We start from the raw sequence: 19,268 nt of genomic DNA, 5'->3' as shown, positions 1-19,268 counted from the left end.
GAAATAGAGCCTGTTCGAAATAATATTAATCTCAAGACACGAATTATTTCTACTAACAGCGTTTGATAACAGAACTCGACATATTATTACAGTCGACATAAATATTAAGATGGACGATTAGCTATCAAAAAGATCGATGCAGGGGATTTGAAAAAATCACGGTTCTTTCCGATCGACAATCAGGAATACAAGATCAAAGCCACTCTACCGTCATGGTTAACGTCCAAATGTCGCCAACGTCAGCGAAGTTTCGAATGAATATTTTAGGGTAACCGCTGTCGATGGGATCCCGTTGATGTTGCAACCCTCCCGATGTTGTTGCCGCAAAGAGCATTTGTGTAATCTATCAGTACGTCCAGGAGTTTCGGGGATGAAACCCCTTTGTCGTTCGTGCGAGGTGCTTAAGCGGTTGGTTAAGTTAGAAATGGGGTGCCGTGTCTCCACACACGTAAATCACGAAGCGAATTATTGTTTCACATGATTTCCCATCGATTCCTTAATTAAACGTCTCTCTGTTTGTGTTATAATTAATATCACAATATTAATATTTACGGTAAAACCTTTAAATCTTATGTCAAGATCTTTATCACGGAGAGTCTAGAGCACAGAACAGAATTATATTTTAGTAATCAAACGTAAATTATTACAGTCATCGATAATGTAACGATACTATTTATAGGATTGATATAGGTCTCAGTAAAAAAGTTTGCGTTTCCTATTATTCTCGATATCTTCATCGATAACATCGTGCTCGTCCACACAAATCCACCAGTCATTTAATCGCTAATACTTCATGTTATACCTAATACTTCAATCTCATATTCCATTACAAAGAATACTATGCGTGGTTTGGCCGCACCCCGCGATACGACCGTTTACACGTACATATTTAACGTTACGTCGCGACTCGTCACAAGGACCCCTTTCAGTTTCCATTATGGAGAACGATTAACAAAACAGGGGATCCCCTTTGTTGCCGACTCCGGCCACGGAGACAACCACCACGCCACGCGACAGCTGTCCGATAATATCGATGTCTCTCGATCTTGATATCCCGATGTCTACTGCAAATTATTATTCCTTATTGTCATATAGATTCCTTTGTTCGTTATCCCTTATAGATTCTTATTGTTAGCTTCATCCTTTTTCGGAATTCGTTGGTTGTTTCGCGATTTTTCATTTCTGTTGTGAAATGGAATATTCTTATATTCGTTTGCACATAAGAATTTGTATACTTTTGTACGAAAAGTATTGAAACTGAACTAGGAATTTTTATAAAAAGAACAGTAGATAGTACTAGTATGTATAGCGATCGGATAACAGGATGCGTGTAATATTTACGTTTTTCTCGTAAGTGAATTGAAATATTTGTATAAATTTATCTTATTACATAGAAATAATTCGAAAATGCATTTCTATGCGAGCATTCCGATGCAAAGTTATGATTGAAGAGCAGCGGTACAAATGACGTCAAAATACGAAAAATTCGTGGAAACAGTTGGCATGTGAAGGTTGGTGGTAAGGTGCTTATGCTCTTCAGGTTGGTGTTTCGTACAAAAGTGTAGGGTAGGTAGACTTTACGCAGAAGCGGATTGGATTAGGATTTGGCAGAAAGGGTAGCAGAGGAGGAGGTCGAACCCAATTTGCATGCCATAAACCACGTCGGCTCGTGAGATTCAATTTGAAAAAGAGTAGCGGAAAGCCTGGCCATGCACGCGCACACGTACTGCGCTTTCCTTCTTCGGACAATCCTTATTCTATATATCTACTTGAAATTGTAGCGAAATTTTGAATTGTGAAACGATTAAATTAATTGGGTGTTTCAAATAGATAAGTTTTGCGTATGTACTGTATGTATATGTACTATGCTTTTTTCACGTATCTTCAGATAACTTTAAATGATCTTCTTCGGTCTTTACCGAAATTAAAACGAATTAATTGTTGGTCAATATTAACTATAGCTCATATATATCTCGTTTTATCGTTGAAAGAGAAAGTCCAGTCAAATTACTTTAATAAGTTAAGGACAATATTACGAATCAAGAATAATTATTTACGAAAGCAACTGGAGGGAAGCGACACCGAAAAGAATACTTATACGTACAGATGTACGAACATGTGTTTCGCGGCGTTAAATACGCGGTAACACTCGATGGATTTATTCAGTCTGTCATTGGACCCCGTGGCGACATGAAACTGCACACTTATTTCTCGTGTTACACCCACGTACCATTGGGTAATCATCGTATAATAGCCGAATAATCATTTGTACGAGAAGGGTCGCCACGATGAACGCTAGTCGGATAAATAAGAACCGAGGCCGGAGGCTAAGAGACCAATATGGCCACCTTAAACGCGCAACCCCGAGTGTCTAACCCCACTGAGATGTTTATTATTCACTTAGGATGCTCACGTATTATTTGTTCCCTGCTGAGCTTTTACCAAACTTAACCCCTTCGTTGAGTAAGCCAAGTTCTACCGAACAAGTGTTACGTGAAAATATTATGGCTCATAAAAGTATTCGGGCACTTGTTATCAGATAGCGGATTTTTACGCATTTATACTTAATGTTGCAGGAATACATAGAATATGCAAAACTATATAAAACATTCAAAGTATAGGTAACGCTTGTTATAACGTTTAATGGATAAAACAAATTTCATCTGCTTATCGTGGGAAGGTTTACGATGACTACAAAAGATGTCGACACGTCGTTGTATTTATTGTAACATTTACGTACTAATTAATTAGGTCAAAGTATATCAAATTCCATATTGTTTGGTAGAACTTTCATATAACAAAGAAAGATTTTATGAAAATGAAATATAGGACCTGATGCTGTCTACGTATCTTCAACTCTACATTAACATGTATATAATATTAATATATAATATAATAATAATAATAATATTATTATTATTATTATTATATTAATATTATATATATATATATATATATATATGTATATGCAAATTAATAGCCGGTAGAAATCGATAATATTCATTAATAGTTTCAAGTGATTTACGATAGTAGCCTAACTTCACGATAATCTTGTAAAAATATTTTACAATTATATTAATACTCTTTTTACAATCATTATAAGAAGACTTGTGAATAGACTTTGGTTTATAATACGTAGCGTTACAGACGTAATCAAGGTAAAACCATGAGCGATAAATTTATGAAGAAATATTGTTAAGAATAGTACTGATCGGTTATGCTTACCATTATTGTCTCAAAGACAACTTGTAAGTAATTGACAACATGGAATATAATCGTGAACCGTGTCCCTGGAGAATAGTGGACGATTGCGGAGGTGCCTTCACCATGGGCGCCATTTGTGGCACACTTTTTCAAGTAAGTCATTTATACATATACAGTTGCTCACTGACTATTTGAACGCTTACCACAGGATTCTTATATGTGTATATTATGCGTGTGGTATATAATATATCCTGAAATTTCATTAACAGTATTATGAGTCATTACTGACGTGATTATTAGCAGAATTTAAAACCAGTTTGAAAATGTAATGTAAAAATGAATGAAAATATATTTAAGGACAGTAGAAAAGAAAAGAAAGAAAAGGTAAAAGAAGAATTATAAAACATTACAAACACGAAAGAGGAGGAGGGATAACGCAATGCTTTTTTGTTTATATTTTCCTTGTCTTTCGCTCCATTTGATGAAATTCTAAAAATATAAGCTACACATTTCTAGATACAAGTATACTATTATTTTCGTTTAAAGAATCAAAGCACGCATCGATTAATCTATACAAAACCTTGTATAAATCTATTTAAAAGAATAACTGCAACCTTAAAATCTTTAAAGCGCGGTCGCTTCTAGAATGGATATATGTGTTACTTTTGTTCATTTAATTTTGTCCAATGATGCATGCAGTATACCAACTGAGAGCTAATCATTTTTCTCTTCAAGCAGAGCGCCATCGGTTTCCGAAACGCACCATCGGGATTCCAACGACGCCTCCACGGCGGCCTAACGACAGTAAAAAACCGTGTTCCTCAAATCTCCGGCAACTTTGCTGTTTGGGGCGGCCTTTTCTCTGCTATCGAGTGCACCTTGATCCGCTGTCGTCGTAAAGAAGACCCGTGGAATTCCATATTAAGCGGAGCGCTGACTGGAGGCGTTTTGGCCGCGAGAACCGGATTTGTATCGATGATAGGCAGCGCTACCGTTGGTGGCATCTTCTTAGCTCTCGTTGAAGGCAAGCATCGCAATCATTATAATCTAAATTAGCCATTAACGGTCGAAAATTACCGTAGTGCGAACATCACACTTATACCGTAGAGAAAGAAACACTTCGCTCGAAAGAAATACAAAGTATTTCATTTTCATTTCTATCTATCTATCATCTTTACGGTAGCTTAGCCGATATTCTGCCACTTAAACTGCTATTTTCCATTTAAACGAAGATTAACATTTACTCGATGATGTTCTCGTAAAAATTGTAAAAATAATCGTTACGTTTTATCTCTGATTCCGAAAGGATTCGGAATAATGGCGACGCGACTTCACGCAGATTCTTTCGCTCAACACATGCAGATGTACGAAATGGAGAATCTTCCGGAGTTCACCGGACTTGCGCCGAAAGCGAGGATAAGTTTCACTGGCGCGCCGATTAACGTGGATGTGCCGATGCAGATGAATGGTAATAGCGTGGAGGTTGATATGATCAAAGGTAGATGAGAACTTTTCTTAAGCTTCTTTATTTTCTATTGTATTTTTCAAGAGTGTTTTTAGAGGTTTGGCAGTGAGGTATAGTGGTTATGTATTTGTACAAATTGTATTTGCATCTTGCGAAAGAAATTCTTTGTGATTTTCGAAGCGTTTACAGCGGCGAGGAATATTTTGTTTAAGTTTTAACGCGGGAAATTTTGTTAGAAAGTAAGTTTTGTGAGAAACGATTTATATAGTTTTTAGAAGAAATTACTCATCCATTATCTGCGCGTGGCTGCTAAAAGTATGTGATATTTGTTTGTAACTGTATCTAGATTTTTATCTATTGTTATGTAATAAACTATTGAAGCAACTATAAAGTATTTTCTATTATAAAGTATTAGTGGCCAATTAAAAATATCAGCTAAAATTTCAACACGAGACAGCTTCAAATACAAATTCCAAAAATCTCTGTTCCCATCTTCCCACTCGAAAGAAACAAAACAGCGTCATTCTCTCTACCTTACACCTATTTGATTAAAGAACGACCGTAGATTCCCAGATCGGCCGCGATAATCCAATTCCGAATTATCCATGGCTCGAATAGGGCAGCTTTCACGCGCGTGCACCGATGCATCGCGATCGTCATCCAGTTGAACACGCTACAATAACGATCGACGAAATTTCATATTGTTCGATGCTCGCCCCGTATAAATACCCAACCATGAGAGGACCTAACCTAACTCCTGGATTCAGGACCCTTTTTCAAAGGCGTGAAAAATCGTTCAAAAGCATAGGAGTGGCCTTTGATCGTTTTGAGTACTTTTGAAAAAGACTACTTGATATATCGCTTAAACTGGCCTCGACCGAAACACACAGTTTTGAGTTGCTTCGAAAAAGACTGTTTAACAACGAAAGCGTGTACGGGACCCCTTTCAAGCAAAATTTCTCAGTGAACGGTCGCTGACTGTGCTGACTCAATCGAAAAAGGGTTGGAAGGATCGGTTGAGCCTCTGGTAATCCATGGCTTACACGGGCTTGAGTGTAAATATTGATTCCAATCGGTGTCGACGACAATGGGGCTGGAAGAGGCATCGTTCAGAACGGTTTATGATGGTCGAAGAGCGAGCCGCTGTCAAAACAGTCATTACCACCTTGCAATAAACGATCTAGACCTTTTCCGATTTATCTTACCAGATCTGTATTCATTGATGGCAAAGAAGAGATGTCGAAGATAATGTAGTAATGTAGACAATTACAAGGAACGCACTGTTCTGATTGGTCTTTCTTTCTACAAATGGATATAACACACTTGTTTCAAAATTCGAAAAACATATTTCTCAGGTTATCGTTATGAGAATGTGTAGAAACATTCCTCTAGCAATGATGGAATTGTTATTCCTTTACCTTGTTAATTCGGCCGGTAAAAGGTGGTTATGATACTGTTCCTGATTCGAGAAACACTGTCAAATTTTGTGTCAAATATGTAATCAGCGTAAAGAGAACACAGAAAAAATATGTACAATATTTTTAAAAACATTTATTTTGTACTTTTATTAACCCCTAATGCGTTCATTCTTAACAAACTTCATAATTAGGAAACTAAGTGTGTATTATTGTAGATACATCTCTTGACCAAGTACTAAGAACGAATCACTTACGTCATATGGTACTTATCGACTGAGCTCGATAAAGCATAAAAGTCTACGAATGTAAAATAATTTTTTTTAATCCAATTTATTTAAAATATCGTTAAATTGTAAAATATAAAATAAATGTAATTGATGTGTTTAATTTGTGAGTACAAATGTATTATGCAAATGTCACCATTAAGTTACCGTTAGATACAATAGATATTTACCAATATGCGATAAACTAGCTTCTGGTACTTACCGACCAAACAGGTATCACCATTAACAAAATTAGTCAATGTTTTGACTGTACAGCACAACTTAACTATTTAATTATTAATTTATAATATTCACGCTAATAATTTATAACACTTAAGCCATTAATTTATAAAGTTTAAATAATTAATTTATAACATCTATACTATTAATTTATAACAATTAAGCAATGAACTGATAATTTGTCGTGGAACGCCGTGTAATATTGTAAGAATATCGTGGGTTGCGTACCATACAAGACTTTAGTTTTAATTCAAACCACTAAATCGGTAATGTCGCATTTGACATAAAAACGGTAAGAGAGTCAGGTAATCCCTAAAATGTTGGGGGCGAAAGAGCATTACATGTCACTCCTATTCTGTTCTTAATCAGTGGCACTAATTTACGTATCATTTTTTTTAAATTGACTGATCATAAACGAAATCTGAATTATCTACACTCAATCAATAAGACGCATTTTTTCCTTCGGTCGATAAATTCAGAAGTATTATATACAACTATTGGTAAATTATCTTGTATCAGCAATAAATTAAATATGTATCATATTCAAATTATCAACGTCATTGCTAGTTGCTCTCGTTTTAAACGGCAGGTAACTCCATAACATGAAAATGTATCATCTCATGAGAAAGAATTTTGAAAAAAAAGAACAGGAGGCCATCGCATCAATATCAATATCAATTTGAGACAATGAAAGAAAAACTCTGTAGCGTCATATTGATTAGAAGTTAACGAAGAGCTTCATATATTTAATTTCTAAATATTATGTGTATCGAAAATTACACATAAAAATTATTTTTAATAAAACGAATGTTTCTGAAAAGCGTTTGTAAAGTATAATTTATATTTCAAAATCTGTTTCAATATAATGTAGAGAAAAACATTTTTTTTATATTAAATATTTCTATCAATTTTCATATCTAATATAATACTCGATAAATAAATTTTTGCATTTATGACAAAAAAAAAATAAAAGTTTTTTAATTCCACAAATTAATATTATCCTAATGACAAATAATACACGTCAATTTATATATGTCACATACTAAAAAAAAAATAAAATAAAAAGATATTAAGCAAATTCAAAGAATCCAAAGAGCATTAACAAAATATTCAAATAAACCTATAATACGTATGTATTGTAGAAGAAAATAACAAATTCCCCTGACAGGCATATTTATTTGATATTTCTCCGAAAACGTGTATAAATGAGCGCATAATAAAGCCATTATTGAGACGTTTATGACCATGCCTCACTCGACACGTTTTCGAGACGTCGTCGAAAACGGATCGAACAAAAGCTCAATCTCTTTATACTTATGCCAGGACACGTGCCCCACATAATTTACCACCGATGGTTATATTCTATTGTACACGATACCTATTATAGCCTTTACGAGCAACCACGAACAAAACCTTGAAATAGTAAATACCTAGCCTAGTTGCGGCTAACTATTTTCCCAAACTCTCCTTCTATCCTATATTATTTTCAAGTATGATAAAACGTACACGTAGCAAATGCAATTACAGTATTTATTAAATTATTATGAATTTTATCGTACTCTATTATTATATTTAGCTTAATGATTGTTATGAATGATTAAATGAGAACATGAATGAACTTACGTCAATTGTCGTGTAGAGATGTTATATCAGTGATGATCACACTATGGCCTTCACATGAAATTACTTTTTACAAAATTTGGTATGCATTAGATCAGATCAATAGCACAGTATCACGCAGTTTAAACTACGTAACTTAATTCTTTGTTATCATACTGCAAAGATATTACTCGTTTCTACTCGCAAATTCACAAACCTTCTACTAATAAATAATTTAAAAAGCTATTATTATCATAATAGATACAAATAAAAGAAGTTCATTTCTAATAGCTCTAATTTCTCAGAGATTTTTTTTTAATATACCAAATTAGCGATGAGTCTTTTTTCTCTAGAAAGAGACACTAAAGTACTTGTATGTGAAAATATGTGATTAATTTAAAAGATATTTTCAGTTTTTCTATTGTGCTTTCTTCGTGTTTCATACAATACTACGTTTTAAAAAATTTAGATTGAAATATAAGTAAAATTTAAATTACTAAAAGTAAATATTAATGTTAAATGCGAAGTCTTCTCTTTTCTCTTCTATAGAATATTATTACCTCCATTTTATATTTTTTTTTTTGGTGTACTTTTCCTTAAATTTTATTACATACTTTTCGAACAACCTAATACATATCCTATACTTTTTTCTTTAATATTCTTTAATCGAAATGAAACAGGTTTTCTATATAAATAGCTTTTTTAACAAGCCCGAAAAGGAAGAAACCTGCTGTACGGATATAAAGTTCATATTTTAAGAAGAAGGAAATGTTTGCAGTGATTCGCTAGTCGACGGTTGATTCGCACGCGTGGAAAACGTTTAAAACGAGATCAGAAGTTTGTTTACGATCGTTTGAGTGGCGAGCTCTCTTGAGGTTCGAGTGTTCATAGGGTGGAAAGGGTCATCGTGTATTTTGCCACGTTGTAAGGGGTTGCGAAAGGAACAGGGTTTGTTGGCACAGTTAACACTTAACCGAGGGTTGCCTCCCTGTGTTCTCCTATTACGCACCTTTCCGAATTGGATATTTTGAAATTACGCAATTATACGCAACCTAACCATAATTATTAAACTGCTAATAGTTTAAATTAGTCAAAATATTAACACTCACATTATTTATTAGTGCCATTTAAGTCAGATTTACATAGATATTATTTGAAATATCTATTATGTGCAACGACCTTTGTACACATTCATATTTTCATGAACACAACTAAAGAAGTTGGAATCCAGGAAGGCGAGTTAATTAGTCGCTAGGATTATCAATTTCTTGGATTAGTTTAACTTGGACATCTTTTTGACTCCAATAACCGTACTCTACTCTGTACGATATAACAAATTTTTACCGCTATCAATATTAGTATAAAAAAAAGAACAAAACTTATAAAGAACTTCTATCTATCAAAAAATGAAAAAAGAAAGGTAAGACAAAGAAAGCATCATTTTGTAAACCCTAATCATTATATGCAATCTGGCCACGGAAGAGAGAGAAATTCGCGATCGTGGAAACAGACGAATAATCGCGAATCGATTTCAGAGGAGGAAGAGTGCTGACCACGATGATACCTTATACGATTGCTTCGGAATTGTTTCAGATTGCTATTCGAGCAGCAAACACGTTCAGTTCAGACAAGCAGGTTTGGCTTTCAAGCTCGAAGGGTAGTTTCATTGGGAAGGAACGGAAGGGGGTTATAATCTGTATTATCCGTGGACTATTAGTGTCGAGAGGATCGGGGGTGCGCGGATTACACTTATTACAGTAGATACGCCGAATAACATTATGCATAACGCTTTGCGCGCAACGAACCTCTGCTGTCTCCCCTTTAATTAAAATCTCGCTTCCTGTTAAGACGTATTCTATCGTATGCTGTAGACCTTTCGCGTTAGTTCCACGTTGCAGAGATTCCTCTCTATTTTCTCGACCTCGTGGATTTCTTGGATTTGGCTTTTTCGATTTGTAAGATGGAAATATATGAATATGCGAGAGGCATTTTTTATCTTGCGGAGATATACCTTAATCAGGGATATTTATATTATATACAGGATGGTTGGTAACTGGTGGTACAAGCGGAAAGGGGGTGATTCTACGCGAGAAAAGAAGTATATAATTTATAACGGTTATATGGCAAATTTCAAGAGTTGCAGAATTGGCATCTTGATTCAAATGATTTTGGTCAGGAATGACTTAAAAATCACTAAAATTTTGTCTGTTACTGGTAGCCGTTATGAATGACATAAATTACTTTAACCACGGATAACGGTTATCGGCGGTCGAAAAATTCTTCATTTCCATCGATAATGGAATTAAATAGAAATTAATTTTTGTTCAATAACTTTTTGCGTAAAAATTTAAAAAATAACTATTGTTCTTAGTTTCTGATTACAAGCGAAAGTGAAGAAATCAAAGAGAATGCAAGGGATTTCGCGGATAAATCGATCAATTGGCGGTAATAGGATTCTTCAGGGGCGTGACAGTGGACGTGGGAGACACCCTTGCCTCCTCTAGTCGTGTAACAACTGTTGGCCTATTAAACTAATTGACTGTGCAGTATGCCAGCGTGCCCGCAGCGATACTTGCACGGTTACACGATTGAAATGGTGTCTCTAGTCGTCGACGTTTCCCATATGTAACAAGGCGTTTTGACTATGAAACCTGCGTGTCTCGTGACGTCGTACAACCCTCGTGCAGAAATTAGCCACGCATCGTCGCCTCCGAACAAACGATCTTGAAATCGAAACTCGTTATGCTAATGCCGTATCGCAAGTACGACGTACAAGTAGACGAGAACAAAATTGTGAATGACGTAGCTTTACTATATTTTTAGAGTCATCTTTTTAAAGATCTTAGACTTTCGAAGAGTTTATCGGAGAAAAATGCAGACTTTTGTTTTTTAACGCAGAGACGGCGATTTTGTAATCTTGATATTTATTCGTTTCTCTTTCTTTTTCCTTTTGCTTATTTGTAGTATTTTTAGTATCGATTAATGATCAATTAATTTGACTTCTGGGACGCTCAAATATAGAAACTTTATAATTTCGAAACTTTTCTTTCGTCGACCCTTAGATCGTGAAATATTCAAATTTTTGTCAATATTCATCTCGAAACTAAAGCAAGATTTTAACATAAAATGTCAAAGGAGAGTTAATCGCTCGATTATAGGTAGAAATATCTTTCACAGACGATGAAACTATACCGAATTGATCTTCTGTTTTGTGAAACATAGATACTTACTGGTAAACGTGTAGAGGCTAGTCTACCACAAACTAGGTCCCGGACAAAAGAAGATGGAACGGTTAACTGTAGCCCTTGGTGGCCTATCGGTACTGAAAGGATCGCTTTGATGAGGCTGTGTGTCGGGTATTAAAGCCAGCTTCTTGTACCAGCTAAACGTGCGGCTGATTTGTACGAGACACGAGGCTTTCAGAGGGTTTCACGATACCGATCAAATCCGGCTGGATACTGTTAAAAACCAATCGCGATACCGAAGATAAGTGGTAGTCGTTGTGAGTAATTCGCTGTTGCTCGGATACGTTTTTAAGGATACAAAGCGTTAATGGTGGTTTATGGACTGCACTGTTGGTGCGTAATTATAGCTACACGTTTGATTTGCCACTGTACTTTCCTTTTTCCATTATTTAAAACCGTAGGAATCGTTTTCACGGGTTATTAGCGACCTAAGAGAATGAAAATTTATGATTATAGAGTGGTAGATTACGAATTTTTATGAAAATGCGAAAATCCATAGAACGAATGTGTTGTGCAAAAATATATAAAATATCTAAAGTATGAGAAAATGTTTGCATAGATGCCCAGCTTGTGTCCCGATTTTCCTACACTTATCCAACATTTACCTTATTTAATGCAAGTATACACATTTTTCGCACACATGATAAAAGCATTTAAACGATCAATTAGCCCCAATATTAATAACTCTCAGTATCCAGTCCATCTTTAGCATTTATTATATTTATACCGCATATCAATTTTTCACCTAATACAACTTCTATATACATGTTCAGACTGGCTTCAAATTTTACTAATGCAATCATGACAGTCGCGTCTCGTTATAATGCTAATGAAATTTCAAAATGTTCCACGTAATACGCACAGTGCACACATTACAGTTTTCCGTGATAAGTTTACGAATACTTTATCGAACCACTGTATAAGTAGGTATTAAAAACTGAATAAAAAGAAAAACAAGAATCACGGAAAAGAATAGAAAAAAGGTCAGTGCGCATCTTTGCGAGTAACTAGCGTGATCCCTCTAACGAAATATCGTTTAACGAACCGCAAAGAGGCTGGTGCAGTTTATACCCCAGTTGGTCATTAGAATTTTTCCTACCCCTACGTGTAATAAATATTGTTGCGGACCCCTGCCAATTATATTATTCCTTCTCGCTCTGACACGCGTCCTTTCACGCTCGACACGCCTAGAAAAAGAGACGATGTACGAACATAAGGTCGCGTCTCAGTTTTACATCCCCCTTGGTTTCTCTCAACCAGCCCCGTGCATTCGAGTGTCCTGAAATCCGTGACTGCATTATTTTATTAATGTCACCAGTGACGTTACGGTGAACACACTGGGTATAGTCGATGGTTAAAAAATGATATTCCGTTATGATTGCTCCGACTAAGCGTGAAAGGTTGCTCGTGCTCTGCATACGGACATCTGAGAGCACCAAGAGAAATACGATTTTCGTATTTATTTTTTGAAGATAGACTTTTACGCAATTAAACCATGGATATTTACATAATTTCATATTTTAATAGACATGCATTGAATATTATAACGAGTATTTTATTTTAGATATTTCACATATTTTTGTATATTTTCTGCTTTTAAATTTCTTACCGCGGTCAGTAATGTGAGTCGGTTTAATGCGAGTTTATACTTCTATGAAGTTAGTTAAAAAAACGTAACCCAAGTATAAAATTGCTTTACATATTAGATATTACAACGAGCACTGTATTTTAGGTATTTTACATACACACTTTCGTATACTACATGTATATACTGCGTATTTTTGCGTTTTCAATGCTACTCATAAATGTATAAACGTTTGCAGTTTAATAATCACAAAACCAAATTTTTTCAAAATTATAACTCTTGCAAAAAATCAGAAAAACCATTCCAACACAAATCTCGTTTGATCATTTTTAAAAAGAATTTATCATTTTGGAAAACACCGTCTCCTTGAGTGCACGTTTATCGTGTCTCCCTCACTCATTCAGGAGTCCTTTCTGTGTGCGTGGCTCGAGTTCGAGTATGATCATAATGTTCGGTAAGTACGTGTTTGTAGTTACCCCTGAGGCGAGCCAGCCACCCCCGTCGGCCAAGTTACCCCAAGCTCCGCCTTCATCCCCGTTATCGTCGCTATGGGGTTGGTTGTTACGCGACGAGCTCATTCGGGGGCGGTTCTTCGCTACCCTCTTCTATCTCTGTCTTTTACGTTCAACCAACCCTTGTATCTTTCTCCCCTTTTCCCTACGTGCGACGAAGGAACGAGTTACAGCGAAGGAAAGAGACGACGAGAACGTTTCGGAAAGTGTAGCGAAACGTTGAACGCGGCCAGTCGCTCGTAGTCATCCCTAACGCGCTCCTTGATCTTCCGCGTCCGTTCCACTTTTTCGTGGGATCTCCGTTTCTTCGTGGTTCAGCGAGGTGAAAAGAGAAATACTTTCTACAGATCGAATTATTGCAGGAACGAACCTAGGAAATTTTCGTGGTGATCCCTAAAGCCTTCTTCGATCTTCCGCGACGTTGCGTTTTATCGTGGAACTTATATTCCCTTATGGTTTGACGAGCTGGTCAGAAACATATTAGTAGATTTAGTTACTACGAAGAAACACATATCAGTAAGTTAGAAATTGTTATGTAGATTCGTGTGAACGCGATATTTCCAAATACAACGATTTGACAAATTGGAAGAGAGAGAAATAGGAAAAGAGGGTTGATTTTTGATTGCGGGATTTTCGTGGCCGGATTATACGTGACCCAGGATCAGTGATCGGCGAAGGAGGAGATTTGGAAGGCTTGATTAAACAGGTATTTCTTTAATTGATTGAGTTTTTAGTGGACACAAGTACATGTTAATAGACTGCAGATTTTCATACGTTTATGAGAAATATAATTCTATTATTTTCCTTGCGTGATCTTTTTATTATTAAAAGAATGTCTCCGGTTTCAAAAAAATATAATAGAATCGTTATTGATGTTGATTGATATTGATGATGAGAAATTCTTTTAGTTACTGACACAAGAGTGCGATTGGAATAGGAAAGTTCGCGGACCACTGTAAAATTAAAAGTTCAGTAGTGCACAGAATGCACATAGAATGCAAAAATGTATAAAATCCAAACTGGGATATTCGTTACAATATTTAACAACTGAAATAAGTCTATTTTAAATTCATAAAAATTTGAATTTGCATGAATATCCGCATTTTATATATGAGAGATTGGTGATAGTGTGGAAGGAGTTGATTGTACAGAACTCAAGTGTGAGATGCACGTGCTTTGAATGGAGTTTCGTTGGGTTGATTTGTATTTGGCTCGGGTTTGTTACGATTTGTGGATATTTGTCGGTTTTGACAGAGTGAGTCGATTAGTTGACGAAAATTATCAAATTTTTCTCAAATTACAAAACGGGAAACTAAAAACTAAAAACTAAAACCGGTTAGCTTTGGTTTATTTAATAATTTTTATATTCGCAAACCTCGCGTGCTTCCTATAACGATTTTTGCAAACCAATTTAGTTAAATTCCTACAAAACCCATAAAAAGAAATATTTTTCACAAATGTGAAGAATATTTGACTATTTCCTTTAGAACTAATTAAGTCAAATTCTTCCAAAGTTTGGTAAAACGTGTACCTTTTCTATGACTTTTAGAGAAGTCTAACTAAATTGATTTACTAGAATTGTCATAAGGAACAGGTGAGATACATACGTTTGGAAATGTGGAAATGATTAACCAAACCAAAGCTGTCGGGTTTTAGTTTCTCCTTTTTCGCAATTATTCAAAATATGTAAATGCTGTTGGCAAAACTAATATCAGCACCTATGGCGATTAAATATGATTTGTATTTCAAACTATTTTATTTTCATTATATTTTAGATACTTCTTATAAATTGGAAGTAAAAAGATTGTACCTTCTGACATTCAATACTTTCAAACTAAATCAAAAACATCATTAACACAAAATATGAAAAATCAAAATCTCATTCACGGTATAAACACTATTTATCAAATATAATGCTGGTAATCGTTAAATAAGACTCAACTCAAAGGATACTCAAAGCGCTATAAAAATCTGCAGTTCCGATCTTTTTGTTTTCCTTTAACAACAGTTCTAACCAACTCAAAGAATACGCAAAGCGTTATAAAAATCTGTAGCCTGACACTTCACGGCTGTTTCTAAGTAAATTGATAGCCGATTCACGAGTCGGGGGTAAACTGGTCCCGCGGGACATCGAGGGCTTACATCCAGCAGAAAGGGGGCTTGGTTTCCCCGTAGTACGTTGCATAGTCAAGCAAACACCATAAACTGTTTGCCCAGAGATTAGCCGTGCATCGCTTTGGATTTAACTCGCGAAAGATCTTGAAAACAACAACCTGTTTTAGAGAGTCCGAATTAATATTAGTCGAACGCCTTCGGGGCTCAGGTGACCCAGGCAGAAAGTTTCGCCGATATTACAAGCATCTGGGAGCAATTTCACGAGTTACTAAAGTTCCGCCGTGTTCCAGTAATTTTTCGCTTGGCTACTCGTAAACGATTGCTTCTTTTTTCGTCGAGACATCGAACCATCTGCATCGTCGAGAAATATGTCCGCCATCTTCTCGTGTGCATACCAATCATGCTTTTCGTTCGATTTATATACGAACAGCAAATACAGGAAAGAACATAACAAGTTCACCTTTTATGATTCTATTGAACTTTAACTAAGATAATTACTTGTTAGGGTCATAAATCTTCTAAAAATAAACGATAAATCTATCAAATTTTACGTACCAAGATATAGTTATATAATTTTCAGATATCAGGGATATATTTAATATGATAACGTCTTTATAGCATTTTTATGGATAAAAGATAATGCACTAAAAGTCGAGGCAAATTTCCTCTAACAGATATTTAACCGTTGTTAGATGGTTGCAAAGATTACGGGCTGGTTGTTTCATTCTCTTTAAAAACTGTAGTGGGCAACTTTTAAATATCTAAAATTTGTGAGTGTCCAGTTATCTGAACTTCGTTCTTTTCTCTCCTATCATTCTCGTATTTTTCATTAGGTACGCGGAATATAACAGGCGGCACTTGTTTAAATTACGTAATCCTCTTGGGAGATTGTCGAAGCAACGAGTCATCGTTTGACGTCTGTAAAGAGGAATTAAAATGCATCCCGTTTAGGATAACGTAAATATTTCTGACTACAAGAGAGACGCAATTTGTTACGCTGCTGCGACGGGTCAATCCTTCAACTGTAGCGAGCTGTTCTTTGAATCTTAATATAAATGTTTTTATACCAACGAATGAATTGCAAAGGAAACCTGATGTAAGACAAAAACAGTCTCGTGCTCGTGTTAAAATAAAAGCATTTAATATTGAATTGAAATATATAATTAATAATCTAGTGGTTATGTCGACTGATTTAGACATTTTATATTTGTTTGCTGATTACGTTTTGCGAATTTTTAATTTGAAACTGCCGTTTGTCTGCGAGCTTATTAATTACTGCTAGCTTTTTCATCTTTATTCGATAAAATCGTATACTTATGCTACTTACCAGTAACATACTATTATTATCGGCTAATAAAGTAGATAGATTGTTAACTATAACTATGATGTAAACTATATATACAGGCAATCAGCGAATATCCGAGAAAGAGATTTTGTTTTATCATTAATTTGAGCACTATGTTTGAGCTTTTGAATTCTATTTCAGTTATTTTATGTTCATCGTAAACGTATTCTATAAATACAATAAATACGATTTTGATTCATTATCCTCTAATCATCTACATACAAGACCTTATTTTATCCTTATTTTGCTATCACGTATTTACTATCTATCATCTATCTGACTATTATCTGTTATAAATGTTTATCTAATTGCCTAATTTACCTACTTAACTGCATATCCTCTCTCTTTATTTGCACTTTCATTTTCCTTTTTCCCAATTTCCTCACCCACAGCTCTGCCCTTTCCTACTTCGTTTATTATCTCTTCTATATTAATTGCTCCCTTTCTAATTCCCTACTGGCCTAAGGAGCCTACATGCCACAAATTAAAAAGTTATAGACCTAGAGCCGTAAGTACACGCTTCCGTACAGGTTTCCCACACAGCAACGAGGATACGATCTCACTATTTTCTTGTACCATGTCATAGCCAGTGAAAAATCTCTTTCTCCTCTGTTTACCTCTTTCCATCATATATACGTTTGTTTGTAACTGTATGGAATAATGGTTCCCGTTTCCACGGAGAAATAAGCACGCAAAAGCAGAGTGCACGTGAGACAAATGGACACGATACAAGATAAGGGATGGTTGTATGCAGTGGAGGGTAGTAGTCGGCGAACGAAGTCGCGAGGATAAGCGTACCCGCGGGCTCGCGGATTATTTAAATGCAAACACAATGTTGTACCGAGGCGCATTGTTCCCCTCTCGGTTATTTTACAATTCAATCTGCGATCCTCGGGCTTCTGGAGGCGGCGCGGCGGCAGGCTTCCGAGGGTCCAGAGACGGGCTCGGGGTAAGCTTGTTCGTTCATTGTAACGTTGTTAAATCTCTGCGCTTCCATTATGACTACATCGTGCTCTCATTTCGTCTATCCACCTTCTCTCTCTCTCTCTCTCTCTCTCTCCCTCTCCCTCTCTCTCTTTCACTTTTGCCTCTGCAACCTCTTGCTATACCTTTCGACTCCTGTCCTTGTACTCTTGTCTTATTTCTATCTCTATCCTGATTTTTTTGTTAGGATGCAATCGCGGTCTCGATCACGGTTTCATTGTGCAGAAATTATTATTATTTCTTTAGGAATCTTATTGGTTAAGTAACGAAGTGTATTTGAATACGCATACACTGTAGTTCATAAATATTAGAAGAGTTTTTGGTTTCATATAAAGTGCGATAATTCATTATAAACAAAATGGTTAACGAATCGCGATTTGTTGCATTCGTGCAAGGTAGCGACGTACAAATTTATAAAAGCTAAGAGTCGCAAGAGAAACTCGATAAATGAGAAAACTGGGAAATGTTTGATCAAAATCTCAATTGAAATTTGGAATACGTATAATGACGACCGTATAAATCAATTGTGGGCACTTTTAGTGATATCGTCAAACACAGGTCTTAATTATTTCAGGTCCTTATTTTATTTCTACCATATTTTTATCTTGTGCTTCTATTCAGAAGTTCGAAATTGCTTACATTAGAAATATTTCCAAAATCTTGGAAATCTTGGAACTAACCTATCGAGCGTAACTTATATCGATCAATTTGAAAAGGTAGACAACGACTCTTCTTATCCAAGAACTTCCGCTTGTTCAATCTCATCGAATTTCTGCCGCCAACAAAAAACCTACAGCAAGGATCGCTTCTCTTGATCGCGATTCAATTAGCTAATGAACGTGCCGCTAAGTAGGGAGAACAAACGCCACGACCATTAGTAGAACGTACGCGGCCGTTTCTAGTTTGTACTAATTGTAAGTAGCGAGTAATTAATGCGGTCGATTCGAGTCCGATCTGTCGAACCGCTGACCAACGGCATCCGAGTCTTCTCTATAGAGAAGAGGGGATTGCAATCGTGGAGGGTTGCAACGTTTCCAACCGTGCAGGTGAACTGAAGAGAGGGAGGTAGCTGAACTGGAAGTAGGGGGTTGTTCCGGCTCGGATACTGGCATTGTTTCACGGTGGATGAGAATTTAATTTGCGCGACGGAGAGAGACAACCTCTGCCATCATGCTAGAAAAGGTACAAGTAATACTGTGTGTGCGTGTATATATATATATATATGTATATGTACATGAAGAACAGAAGGAAAGAACGAGGAAGATGGTAAAAATAGAGTGAAATACAGACACA

At 35.9% G+C, this 19,268-nt stretch overlaps 2 protein-coding genes across 2 annotated transcripts in view; both read left to right on the top strand.

Moving 5' to 3' along the window:
• Positions 1-1,813: 1,813 nt before the first annotated feature.
• Positions 1,814-4,710, top strand: LOC126863570 (mitochondrial import inner membrane translocase subunit Tim17-A-like). Its single transcript, XM_050613836.1, has 3 exons — positions 1,814-3,357; positions 3,943-4,228; positions 4,511-4,710. The coding sequence occupies exons 1-3, from the start codon at positions 3,265-3,267 to the stop codon at positions 4,708-4,710; spliced, it is 579 nt and encodes a 192-aa protein (XP_050469793.1). The 5' UTR covers positions 1,814-3,264.
• A 9,074-nt stretch (positions 4,711-13,784) lies between these two features.
• The window catches only part of LOC126878420 (SKI family transcriptional corepressor 2), a 30,065-nt gene continuing 24,581 nt past the window's right edge, over positions 13,785-19,268 (top strand). The window contains exon 1 of the mRNA XM_050641188.1: positions 13,785-14,237. The gene's annotated coding sequence lies outside the window, so the exon portion shown is untranslated. The remainder of the gene's footprint in view (positions 14,238-19,268) is intronic.

This window comes from Bombus huntii, chromosome 3 (genome assembly GCF_024542735.1).
Source record: "Bombus huntii isolate Logan2020A chromosome 3, iyBomHunt1.1, whole genome shotgun sequence".
Lineage (NCBI taxonomy): Eukaryota > Metazoa > Arthropoda > Insecta > Hymenoptera > Apidae > Bombus > Bombus huntii.
Note: the sequence above shows the minus strand (reverse complement) of the source record. Positions and strands in the feature narration are given on the sequence as shown.